The 13,637-nt window shown below is 45.1% G+C and overlaps 1 protein-coding gene across 1 annotated transcript in view; it reads right to left on the bottom strand.

The window, feature by feature from the left end:
• Egf (epidermal growth factor) overlaps positions 1–12,719 on the bottom strand; it is a 77,879-nt gene extending 65,160 nt beyond the window's left edge. The window contains exon 1 of the mRNA XM_015993032.3: positions 12,129–12,719. Within this exon, the coding sequence (XP_015848518.1) occupies positions 12,129–12,252 (124 nt within the window). The 5' untranslated portion in view covers positions 12,253–12,719. The remainder of the gene's footprint in view (positions 1–12,128) is intronic.
• Positions 12,720–13,637: the final 918 nt, after the last annotated feature.

The following is a 13,637-nucleotide window of genomic DNA, read 5'->3' on the forward strand; positions in this document are numbered from 1 at the left end:
GTGTAGCAAGTCCATTTTTTTAAACAGACGCTGCAGATGATTTTCGTATCTTAATGAATTTAGAAAACTTGGATCACTTAGGAGGAAACTGAGTGATGTTTCCCAAAGCCTCACCACTGCTAGTCCACAGCAGGGCTAAACCCGAGCAGACAGACGGCCCTCCTGTCCACAACTCCTTCTCTGCCATGCTCTGCGTTGTCACAGGTGAGGACACCACTGCCTTCATCACGTGCGGGTGACACTGATTCCATTTCCCTGAGGACTCTGCTCCCTTTCTTCCACCACCGGCCTTGTTTTCTGTAAACCCAGGATGGAGTTTTGTGTTTGTAGATGTGGAATATAATATGTTTTAAAACACACTCAGACTATTTGGAGATTAGGTTCAGTGAAAATGTCATCATTTTCTTCTACACTAGAGACGCAGAGGTCATTTATGTTTTCTCTCACCTGACAAGGGCTACAGAAACTCAGAGTGGGGGACAGCATGTGGACAGTGTGGACATTGTATGCCAGTATACTGTGCACTTAAGGACAGCAAAAGCTTCCCCACATCAAAACGTACTCGACTTAGATTTGGTGCAATAGGAGAGAAGTGCATAGAAAAATCAAACCACGTTTAAGGAGCTACAACCAACGAGAACCCCTGATTTCTCAACCTTCTAGCTGATAGAGTAGCTTTACGGAGGAGTCCAGGAGGCATGGGGCATATTGAAGACTTTCCTTAGTGATTGCAAAGAGCAGAGGCTCCCACAACACAGGTGAGAGACCAAAAGCCAACTGGAATTGAAGTGGGCAACAGATAGAAACCTTACATCCTCTCTGCCTGTCTGTGGGACTGACCCACGTGTGAGCGAGAGGAAGCCCTGGCAGTTTTCTGCTAGCCTCGGAGGCTTTAAAAGTTCAGTGGAGCAAGGAGCCATCTAAACTACCTATCTAGATGAACAAGAAGAGTGGCGGATGTTGCCCCTCGTCATGGCTTTCCTGGGACAAAGAAGGTGACCAATGAGCTAACTTCTGGACTTTCAGGGCGCAGACGCGCCATGAGAAAAGAGCTTGGCTCTGAATAGTGGGTGGATGCTAGACAGTCTGCCACCTCTGGGAGCTGTTGGGTCTGGCAACCCCCTAACCCCGCAGAGCTGTCATCTGTTACTGTTTCCGGGGGACTGACTTGAAGGAGAGCTTAGCTTGGATTGTATGGAGTGCAGAGCAGTTTTATATTGTGCTGAAATCACAAATGTAAATCTCTTTCTGCACTCATGATACTTAAAAGGGTTCCAAGTGACTTTTTTTTGGGGGGGGGGATCATTGATTTCCTCTTGGCTTACTCATTGAGAGCAGAATCAAGGCGGGTTGGATATAGAATCAGGTGACTCAGAAATAATACAGAAGTGGGGCTGGAGAGATAGCTCAGTGGTTAAGAGCACTGGCTGCTCTTCCAAAGGACCTCAATTCAATTCCCGGCACCCACGTGGCAGCTCACAACTGTCTGTAACTCCAGTTCCAGGGTATCTGGCACCTTCACACCAATGCACAAAAAATAAATTTAGATAAATTATTTTTTTATAAAAGAAATAATACAGAAGTTGGGGGGGGGGTTGAGCCTGAGCCTTAGCTCTGTAAAGAACTCTCTGGGGTTCAATTTTGCTTCTGAAAATAAGTGGGGGTTACCACCTGAAACCTGAGGAGTGACAAAATATTATTCCCCCAAGCCAGCCACAACTGGTCCCTGCTAACTCCTAACCATGTCCATAGTCAAGGTGCTCAGCTATGCTCTAGGTCCTTGAGGCCATAATCAAGCTCTCAGTCTTTAATGGGCTATTACACACATTAATGTTCCAAGGAGGTGGTGGTAAGTGGGAGGAGAAGAGCATAGAAGCGTGTTTGTTATCTTGAGATAACTTTGCATTATTTCGTCAATTATTTTAGCACTAATAAGCTGCCATCACGCTATTGTTCAGAAGACACTGGCGTTTGGAGCAGCTGCCTGGCTACAGATTTCAGGGCCGAGACCAAGTTGATTCAAGATACTAAGTCTTTTTGATTACAGATCCTAGTTTCTACACATCAGGCCACATTGCTGACCCCAAACTGAATGCACCAGGAACTGTTAGTGTTTAGCATGCTGTAGTTCGGAGGTGTCGAGAACTCACTGCAGGAAATCTGGTCAAGGAAGGCATATTCTTTGCAAGGCTTCATTCTTTACCTCCACGTTCCAAGAGCTAATTGTAAAGGAGGACCCTTTAAGTAAATTTCTATAATTTCATCACCTGGAAACTGTCTATTTAATTCTATGATAGACTGCAGCTCACACAGAATGCATTCTTTGCATCCGGGCTCCCTGCTCCTTTCTCTGTCTTGACAGCTGCAGTGAAGTGCCTTCGAGTCTCCACTTCACTTTTTTGACATCCTCCTGTGCTCTCCTCAGGACCCAGGATTGTCTCTTACCTCAAGATCTCATCTAGAAAGTCCCTTTTGCAGCCTTGATCGGTGGTGGATCTGCAGCTGATTACCAGCACCTGAATCAGGTGGCTTCTAACTGCCTGTACCTCCAGCTTCAGAGGACTCTCTCTCTGGCAACTGTGTGTGTCTGCACTCACACACACACACACACACACACACACACACACACACACACACACACACACACACACAGAGCACACTCACATAATTTTAAAGCTTAAAAAAAGTCGTGATATGTTGGTGGCACACACCTTTGATCCCAGCATTTAGGAGGCAGAGGCAGGCAGATCTCTGTGAGTTGGAAGCCAGCCTGGTCTATAGAGAGAGTTCCAGGACAGCCAGGACTGTTACACAAAGAAACCATGTCTTGAAAACAACAAAGCCAAGACTCTTACTATGATGTAAAGCAGTGCTGCTCACCTGTTGTTATACCTGTTTCCTTACTCCTGTCCTACAAACCCACCCTCCTGCGCTACCTGGTGGGAATCCTCTTTATTAAGGTGAATGGGGACGGCATAATTTTCTCTTTTGACATGGCATTGACCACCTTTTCATGGACTAACAGACCAGCCTTGCATCATTTCTGTTCCGTGTCTAAGTCCTTTGCCTATGGTGATATTTTATTTGTATTCAATGTTATTTATATGTTAATAAATAAAGTTGTCCGGGGGTCAGAGCTATTTGCAAGTCATAGGAAAGCAGGGCAGTGATGGCGTACATTTGTAATCCCAGCACTTGGTAGGCAGAGCTAGGTAAGTCTCTCTGTGTTCAGGGATACAGCCAGTATTGGATACACATGCCTTTAATCTCAATACCAATCAGAAAACCTGGAGGTCTACACAGACAGGTCGTGACGAGGCGGTCATGTGGTTAGGTTTACAACCAATGAAAAGGCAGAACAGAAACACTATAAAAAGACAGACACACAGGAAGTGGTTCTAGTTCCGAGAGGTAGGACCACTGCAGGAGGAAGGGTAAGGTTTTAGCTTTTAGCTCTGACCTCTTGGCTTTCTTCTTTGCATTGGTTCTGTGTTTCTTATTTAATAAGACGGTTGGTTACATCTACATTTGCCTGTTCTTAAGTTGCTATTATTGAAGTTTTTTTTAAAAATACAGCCAAAGGAGAAGGGGATAAGTAAGGAGGTAAGTAACAAAAGAGACTGCCTGCAAATCCGGGAAACTACTGGGTACAAAAGCAGTTCGAAAGAGTGCACCCTCTCCTGGAGGGGTGAAGAAACTCCATCATTAGAGGCCTGGTACTGTGGCACCTGGTGACACCAGACGCTTTCAGAAGTCCGCTGACCTTCCAATTCACAAGCTCCCCTTCCAGCCTCTGGTAGGGGAAATTGCTCAGTACTTCAAAACAGATCTGCGTTTTCCAGAATGCAGCTACCAGTGCTTTGCAGGAGGCAAGTGAGGCCTCTCTGGTTGGCCTTTTTGAAGATACCAACCCGTGTGCTCTCCATGCCAAATGTGTAACAATTATGCCAAAAGATTTCCAGCTTGCAAGCCGCACATGCAGAGAACGTGCTTAAGAATCCACGTGAGGGGGAATAGTTCATTCTCAACAACAACAACAACAACAATACTTTTCCCTCTTCTTCCTGTTATCAGTAGTTCTGAATGTTACATATTTTTTCCCACGGGGTCAAAGGTACCTAAGTATACGACTGCGACTGGGAAAATAAGGGACAGAAATCATGTATTGGCAGTTTTTCCATTTTTCTTTGGATGTGAAATTTTAATATAAATGCAAGAGGCAAAGCATTAATGCAAGCAAAATGTTTCAGAGAACACATTTCAACAGTTCAACTTTATAACAATTATAAACAAACTTGTTAAAATTTTCTCAACAATGCCAGTATGTGGATTTAAAAAAAAAAAAAAGTAAATTTCTTATTGACAGCAACCAAGTGGTGTTTTGTAGCAGTTTTATCATACAGTAGATCCCTTTCACTACACTTTTCTATCTGAGCTGTCCTACATGCAAGCACATGTTATTAATGTTGCCTATCTTCTGTGCTGTGCCTGTGTGCTTGCTAATAAAATGCATTGAGCTGTAGAGAAATACATCATGAGAGGCGTCTTTGGTCGGGTAGCTGATTGACGGGTTCTCTGCACTAGGACTCTGCCCAGTTCCATTGTCACCTTCTGCAGAGCGACTTCAAAATTTTGACAAAGTACAACTCATCAATTTTTCTTTTATAAATTCTGTTCTTAGTATCATTTCTCAGAAGTGTTTTCTTAACGTTGGGACTAAAATGCTGGTATAACTTGGTTCGTGGAGGAAAGGTAGCCTAAGCTTAGACCTGCTAACATGTGGACCACAAAGGGGATACAGGCCTGTAGATTCATTGACAAGGGTCTCCTCATGTACATGCAGCATGCCTTTTCTAGAAAATATCAATTTATCAAACACATCTGATTAATTTTTAATGCTTTGATATGTTGATGTGATCAATAAAATATTGCATTTATTTAGTTACTACATAGATAGCTTACAGGTTGGAAAGGGGGGCATTCTAACCATTTTAATATTCCTCACCCCAGATTATAGTCTGATTCTTTGCACATGACAGGTACTTCTAAAAGCCTCATAGTTTTATGTCTTGAATTCAGATCCATAACACATTTTCAGTCCACTTTTGTATAGAGTGTGCACTTAGGATCCCGGTTCAACGTGTTGTTTACAGCTACTCAAGCATGGGGATGCCTAGATGTCTAAATGGTGCCACAGGATTTGGTAAAAAGATTCCTTTTCCATAAAATTTATTTTGCACCTTTGTAACTTGACATCAAAGGCCCTCACGAGCTGCTGCCTTTATGAAAGATCAAATGCAATGCTTGTGAGTCCGTCTCTGGATTTTACTGTCTGTTCCACTAAGTCCTGTGCCTGTCTCTTGGCCAGTTCCATGATCAAGACAACTAGAAAAAACTTTCAGAAGTGCAGTTTTGAGAAGCAGTGGACTCTACTATATTATTCTAAGCCATGAGGAGATTTTCGTTTTAAGTGAACAGTTCCAAAACCTCTCTGCTTTTCCACATAAAGTTCAACTTTATTTAAAGACCACTATGACTAGACTCAAATGGGTCTATCAACGTGAAGAACTAGAAAAGCTTTTGCAGGCCTAGAGAGGTGACTCAGTGGGTAAAGTGCTTGCCCCACAAGCAGGAGGACCCGAGTTCAAATCCCCAGACCCCACACAGTCAGATGCAGTAGTACAGGTTTGTAATTCCAGTCTTCCCACAGGGAAATGAGAGATGGAGGTAAGGCCAGCCCCCTGACATATATGGCCATGGACTTCAAAGAGACTGTGTTTCAGACAAGGCGGAAAATGGGAACCAACATCCCAGGCTGGCCTTTGACGTGAGTTCCATGCCACGTGCTTGTCTGTACATCCACAGAGAAGAGCGCGCACACATACACACACACACACACACACACACACACACACACACACACACACACACAGTTTTCCCAGTTGTTTTACCACACGTTTTACCCACTGAGCCATCATCTCCCAAGCCCCAAGAAACTTTTAAAAATATTTATTTACTTATGTATTTTATGCGCATGAGTGCTCTATATGCCTGCAGGCCAGACAAGGGCATCAGATCCCATTAGAGATGGTTGTGAGTCACCATGTGGTTGCTGGGAATTGAACCCAGGTCCTCTGGAAGAGTAGCCAGTGCTCTCAACCACTGAGCCATCTCTCCAGCCCCTGAGAAACTTTTCTTAATCCAAGTTAGAATTAAAAACACTTTTTGGCAAGGAGACCAATAAAATCATTACATGGGTGGACTTTTAGCAGTCTACTTTGGGAAGTATCAATGTGTGTTATAACTTTTCAGGACATGAGCTTGGGGTCCTGAATTGTGACATCAAAGACCCTCACGAGCTGCTGCCTCTGTGTGGACCTCAGCCTCTGCCTGCAGTGGGAGAGGTCAGCTTCATGACCTTTAGAGGGCTTTCAACCTTGACATTCATCTCCTCAGTTTCTAACTGCCTGCACCGTAGAAACCAGAGGTTTTCACACGTGAGGCGGTTTTGAAAAGAAGCACAAGCCTGTGCTAAATTCCTGGATAAACATCGTTGCTCTCAACCTCTACATTCTGTGAAATATGTCCTTCTATTTGCTTCTCTAATCTTCAAATACTATAGTGAAATATGTCATTAAGATTCCTCTTAACAGCCCTCAGGAGGCAGAGGCAGGTGGGTCTCTGTGAGTTCAAGGCCAGCCTGGTCTACAGAGTAAGTTCCTGGACAACCAGGGCTATACACAGAAACCCTGTCTCAGAAAAAAAAAAGAAAGAAAGAAAGAAAGAAAAAAAGAAAAGAAAAAGGAAGGAAGGAAGGAAGGATAATAACAAAACATCTCTGTTAAAGAAACATTTTAAATGACTAAAATAAACAACTGCCATGTGACATTTAATACTCACATTAAAGATTTAAAAGTCTAATCAATTGCTTAAAATCTTAAAAAAAATTTAAGATGTAAAATTTGATGAGGATCTTATTTATAACTAACACAATTGCTTTTCTTTTTTGTTAATTTTAAATAATGTTCCTCAAATTGCAGTGCTAAACATATAAATACTTGCCAATATCTAGATACATGTTACATGAGTGTTCTTAGACAAAAAAGATTTTTCTGTTTTTTGAAACAAGGTCTCATTATGTAGACCCAACTGGTCTTTAGCTCACAGAGATCCACCTGGCTCTGCCTCCTGAGGGCTGAGATTAAAGGTGTGTGCGACAATGCTTGACCCAGACCAAAAGATTTTTGTTTTCGAGACAGGGTTTCTCTGTGTAGTTTTAGTGCCTATCCTGGATCTCACTCTGTAGATCAGGCTGGCTTTGAACTCACAGAGACCCGCCTGGCTCTGGCTCCCGAGTGCTGGGCTTAAAGGCGTGCGCCACCACTGCCCGGCCCAAAAGATTTTTAAAACAGAGGAAGAAAAATATTCAAAGATGTCATGCCTATTCCTCAACTCTAATTTCATTGTTCTCTGACCCAATTTGGCTAGAACTGAGTTCTGGGCCACATCTGTACACGTAGCTGTGAAAACATGCGATCACAGTAAGAATATGTATTTATAAAAATACTTTGCCATCAAGGATGATAAAAATGACAAAACATCCTAGATACAGCTCATCCCAGGGAACTAACCAAAGCTTCTCCTAAGTGTCTTATCAGAACAACACAGCACAAAGGCGCTTCTAATACGCAAATGAGGTGAAACACTGCTTCTCCACTGATGTACCACACGGAACATCAAGACAACACCAAGACAACTGCCGTGATGCTCTTCTGATTCTCCATATCCTAGCAACCGTCTACCCGCAGAAAGAGCTACCTTCTGAATGAAGCATGACATCCCATAGAGCTTATGTGGGAGCTTATACGGAGAAGGGAGACAGGCTGTTCAGACTACAGGAAGGTGATGGTGCTCTTCTGTGAAAGGCCCTTTCTAGTCTGTCCCTGGGGCTTTGCAAATAAATCATTGGTTATCATGAATCTCCACCACAGGAGCAAGCAGGGTCCGAAATGCCTGCACATTCACACAATTCCAGGACACGAAGCATCCTAGAAAATACTTGGGAAATCCAAACACTGACAGACATGAGCATGCTTGGCCTGCTTGCTCAGGAGAATCAGAAAGTCAGGGTCAGAAGTGAAAACGGACCTGCAAATTCAAAGTCGCAGCTTGGACAGGTCAAGAGGTGATAGGACAGAAGTGCCTAGCCTGTGTCGGGTAAGAGAAAGCAGTCGCTCCACATTCCCTAACTCTGGCACTGAGAGGGAAGCTCTGAAAGACAATGCTAAGGGGCAAACCTACCAAAGGAGACACATTTGCATGTGCCATCCCATAAATGCCCTGGGAAGCTTATAGCGGGCAGAAGTAAAGAGAATGCATTTACAGAGAGCACGAGGCCTGTCAGGGAATGAAAAGGTCCCTTTTGTTTCTTTTTTTTAAAAAAAATTCCTTTTTCCATACCTGGCAAAAATAGCACTCATCTGCATAAGCCTGACTCAGAGTCTTTTTTTTTTTTTGCACCGGTGCCCAGCAAATGGGGCTGCTGGAAACACATGGTGTGTGAAAAACTACCTCAGTCCCAAATGTAATCTACCAAAGAAATCTGGGTTCTTAGTGCATCTAATATCCAGGTAATACTCTGTCACAAGAGTAGTACACACATTCAGAATGACAGTGTGAGTCTGTGGGCAAGAGGGAACAGACCGCAACACTGGTTCATCCAAAGGACTTCACCAAGGTTTCCATAACTGCGGTTACCGCTCTTACTCTTGTTTCTAGTGTTAGAAACTACAGCATAAAAAACTACCAGCCAGGCAGTGGTGGCACACACCTTTAATCCCAGCACTTGGGAGGCAGAGCCAGGCGGATCTCTGTGAGTTTGAGGCCAGCCTGTTCTACAGAGTGAGATCCAGGACAGGCACCAAAACTACACAGAGAAACCCTGTCTCAAAAAACCAAAACAAAAAAAACTACCATTGCATTCTCTGGCTCTAGAATTGTTCAGATTGGTAGTAATAACTAAAGCTAAAGAAAACACTATACTGTTTCACAAAACTGGAAAATTTCTTGCAAACCTTGAGGAATTCCCTGGAAGAAAGCGTATTGTTTCCATGGGTGACTCTGAGACACTGCCAGGAGTGAATGTGGCCACGTTAACACAGGGCCGACACCAATCCCAGGAAGCAGAAACAACCAGCTTCTTTTTACCGTGAAGAAAATGAGACATGCCTTTCACCTGCGCCAGGGCTCAGATCTGAGCAAGGCGGGTTGTCTGTCTCCAGAGTTGATATTGACAAACAGAGTGTATGCAAAACAGCATCCCGCAGCTTCCCTGTGGTTAGATGTTAAAAGAAACTCCTCTAAAACGGGCTGGAAACAGACAAGATTTGGACCTTTGCACATGACTGTGAAGCCAACCAAACTTCAGCCCGGTCTGAAATCAGTGACCTCACTCTCCACTGCTAACAGCAGACTACTCAGTGAACCACCTCGATGCCAGGCCCAGATCCCTCCCTCAGTCCGTTCTCTGAGGCCAGGCTTCTTCCGTGACTGTCAGTTACCAAGAACAAATAACACAGGTTTAGACGCCAGGCCGGAACAGTTCCCCGTCCAACTGATATTTGTCCTCCAGGGCAGAGAGATTTAAAAGTGCAGGAACTACTTGCTAACAGTCATTCTTTGCTGCTGTCTTCATCTGCTTTCGCTTAAATAAAAGCCAAGAAAACATTTGACTTCAGTCCTGGTGAATGGAAAGGAAACCGAATTCTGTCTTGTGGCCTCTTGGTTTCACAGGAATGGCATTCACGTGAACAGCAACCTCAAGACATTTTACCTGGATCTTGTTAGGCCACAAAGCATTCTTCTGGCTAGGTCAGGTTGGCCATGGAGGTGAACAGTCTCGATGCCAAAGGCAAGAAGTACAAGTAAAATTTAAGTGGTGAAAAAAATAGACGATGTCACCATTATCTATTTACAGAGGAGAAAGAAATGCTACCCTCTGGAATGTGCGGGTGACGGGGTGTGACCTAGTTAGTTTTCAACTAACCTACGATTCAGAAGATTTAAAACAGCGATCTGCAAGTGATGGGGGGAGGGGGGCAGAGAAGCAAAGGACCACACTCTACGAAGCCTGTTCCATGCCCCTGCAGGGTTCAAAATAGGCCAGTGCATGGAATGACCTGACCAAAAAACGTCAGTCATGGCAGGAGCCCAAGAGGACATCGGGCCAGCCGTGGGGCGAGGGATATTTCACATGTTACCTCTTGCCATCCCAACAATGATCCTGAGAAACAGGTGTCATTTCCCAGGGATATTGGAAAATAACCCAACTATTAAAAAGGCAATGCAAACTTGAAATCCAGTTTGTCTGCTTCTAAAATCTATTTCTTCCACACTGTGAAACAGTCTCCCGACATCATTATTCCTGCCTGAACTCCCTGTTAGTCTGGTGCAGACTGTCTCAGAGAAGCACTCTGGAGCCACCGACAGGAGTGGATAGGCACACAAGGCATAGGAATCCCACACTGTTCCAGAGGACCTAGAGCTATGCATATGATTGCTTCTTCAATTCCTTCCTCATTTTAAGTTCTGCTCGTGGGTTCATCTCTTCTAGCTACTAGCTGCCTGGTTGCCTCCTACAATTACCCCTTCCTAACTGTGCAGGTAGAGGGACCTGACTCCGGTCACTTTCCAAATACCCCCAGAGACATTCCTGTCCACACAACACAGCTGTGGCCAAGGGGTTTCTCTTCTGTCTCCAGTGGCTAAGAGGAACACTTCTTTCATTAAGCAAAAATTTACTGAGTATATGCAAAGTGGCAGTGTCCTAGGTCCTGGGGCTGCAGAGGTAATCAGCAATCGCTCCCTCCTTCAAAACCCCAGAGATCTGCTCTGCAATTGCAATGAATGCTTCCTGGTGACCTTCGGGCCCTGTGAGCAGGGACACCTGATTTCCTTATGTGTCATTTCTCTGAGCTATCCAGTTTGGAGGTCAGCAAAAGAGCAGCAGCCAAGCTCTGCAAATTTGGGTCAGTTCTGTTCTCTCTTATTCCCATGATTCTCTGCTATCTACCTTCCAGAGGTTTCTCTTCTGAAAACATGATATGTTTTCTTCACTAGACTTTTTTTTTTTTTTTTGGAAGCCAGACCCTATCTTAAAAGGGCAAGATGATAATAATAACTAAGTCAAACGTGGCGGTACACACACACCTGCAATCCCAGCGCTTTGGAAGCATAGTGAGTTCCCAGCCAGTCTGAGCTACAGAGTGAGACACTGTCTCAAAAACACAAATGAGGAAAGAAAGATGACAAGAACGGGTTTCCAGGACAGTGTGGACCCTTGGATAAATAAATGGAAGCAGCTTCCTCGCCTGCGCAGCAGGTTAGAGACTCACTCTCGGGGTAAAGAATAAACAGTGAGAAAATGTTTTCAACTGGAGTGTCAGGTTGCCGAAATGTGCCGTGAGAAAAAGTCCTGACTCCTCCGGAGGAAGCCCTGTTTATGGGAGAGGAGCTGGGACTCGCTTACTCCCTGTCACTTCTCAGTTTGCAAAGTCACAGTGCACCTGTTACTAAGAACCCGGGAGCTGTGTCAGAACTTCAGAGTCCAGCAGGGTGGAGGGTGGGAGCCTGAACTTGGACTTTTTTTTTTTTTTAACAAAACCAAAAACTTTGACTTGACTTACGGCGTTGTCTGCCACGAAGTTACCAGAAAGAAGGCTTTTCAAAACCAACAAGACCAACTGCCACCGTATGTTTCCCCAATTTCCAATCCTAGCTGATCAGCTGGGCATTACTGTCGCCCCAGGATAAAGACTGAGGTTTCCATGAAAAGAAATACCCAGCTGGCTTTAAATGACGCATAATCACTCATGCACAGAACAGTGGAGAACCGTGACATTTTATAATTGCATCATCTGAACTCTACGAGTTCACACACACACACACACACACACACACACACACACACACACACACACACACACACACACACACACACGCTTCAACTAAAGCAAACATACACACCCCAAGACAGCCGAGGGGGGAAGCGCAGGTGTGCACGGTAGGCTGAGCAGATGCCTGGTGGCATTGCCCCCGAGGGGCTGGGTTCGCGTTCTTGGATTACTCACCTACGCAAGTGGAAGTCAAGCTTCTCTCGGGGAGACCTGGCTGACAGTTCCCATGCTGCTGCGCGGTGACGCTGACAACACTAATCTTTAAAATTACAGGCAGGAAGGTGAGCGGCAGCAGCATGGTCTCGGTGGTTCTAAGGTCAACAGACAGTGACTTCAGCTGCTAGCGCGTGGAGCAGGCGGAGTCAGCGCGTCCGACCCCCAGAGCTTCCAGCCAGGTCGGCCTTCGGCCCCGGGGCATCTTTTATTTAGCTGTTTTAATGCTGCCTTCCAGCTCCTTCTCCACCTCTGAGAGCCACTGAGTGCCACCTGAAATGCTCCAGGAGAGAGTTCTTTATCTCACTTTTTTTTGGGACAGCAATAAGAAATACCTGACACCCTTATGGCAAATTTCACAGAGCCCAAGCGCTCTGGAGGCCAGCGGGTAACTGATTTCTCGCTGTGACCGGCACAGCCAGGCAAAGGCTCAGAGAGATCTGAGAAAGAAAAAGAATAGACGGAAAGTTCCAAGCCCCACCGGGATGAGGGATGACTCTAAGAAGAAATGTGCAGATAGGATTCCTTCCGGGAGGCACTGCTCTTTTTGGAACCCAGAGAGTCTCCCATCTCCCTTTTAAATCTCTTCTGGCCCCGCCCCTTGCCTTCAGAGTCACTTGAGCAAGCCAACTGGAGCCTCTTTGCAAACACCAATGAGGGCAATTCCACCAAGCGGGAAGGTAGGGCAGGGTGCCAGAGAGGAGATACTGCTACTCACTAAAAATATTCAGGGCAGGCTAGGGGAAAGAGCAATTAGGGGTGGGGAGAGGCTAATGGTTGGAGGGACCCGCTGAGTGCCGCCCATGTCTGAGTATCTTGAAGAGCGGAGACAAAATTTAAAACGCGTTCTAAATCAAAGACGAATAGCCCCGCTGACAATTCAGATTTATCATAATGGATCACTGACGTGAGCAATGCCAGAACAGCTCACCTTCAGCTCATTATTTGAAAGAAGTGTCAACGGCGGCCACATTCCTGGAGCTTAATCTTATTTCTCCTGTGTATTTTATAGTGGAATTTCTAAGATTGTTCTTCCCATATCAGAGGGAAATCCCTGCAGCCAAGTCAAGAGATGATACAATGTGCACAGATGCTTTTTCTTCCAGCATGAGCGTAATAAAGCATCACCAGGGGCCAGCAGTGCCGGGTAGGGGTGGGGCTGGAGGAAAGAATGGATTGTTATGATTGAGCTGTGTTAGATAAAGAAAATATAAGGAATCTTGTAAAAGCTGGGGACCTTGGAAGCCCAGCAGAGCCAGGTGCACCTCCTTCTGGGGTAACTCAGGCTGTCTTTCCACCTCTCAGTGACAGGAAGCAGCAGTTTGGTCTCCACTGGCTGGCCCCTCCTGCACTCTCTACTTGAAACAAACTCCTTCAGGAATATTCTCAGTAACCCCCAAATACCCAGCTCTGGCCAGCCATTTACTTTAGACTTGATGAACAATGGGGATTTCGGTCAGTTGACTTTAT

This window comes from Peromyscus maniculatus, chromosome 6 (assembly GCF_049852395.1).
Source record: "Peromyscus maniculatus bairdii isolate BWxNUB_F1_BW_parent chromosome 6, HU_Pman_BW_mat_3.1, whole genome shotgun sequence".
Taxonomy (NCBI): Eukaryota; Metazoa; Chordata; class Mammalia; order Rodentia; family Cricetidae; genus Peromyscus; species Peromyscus maniculatus.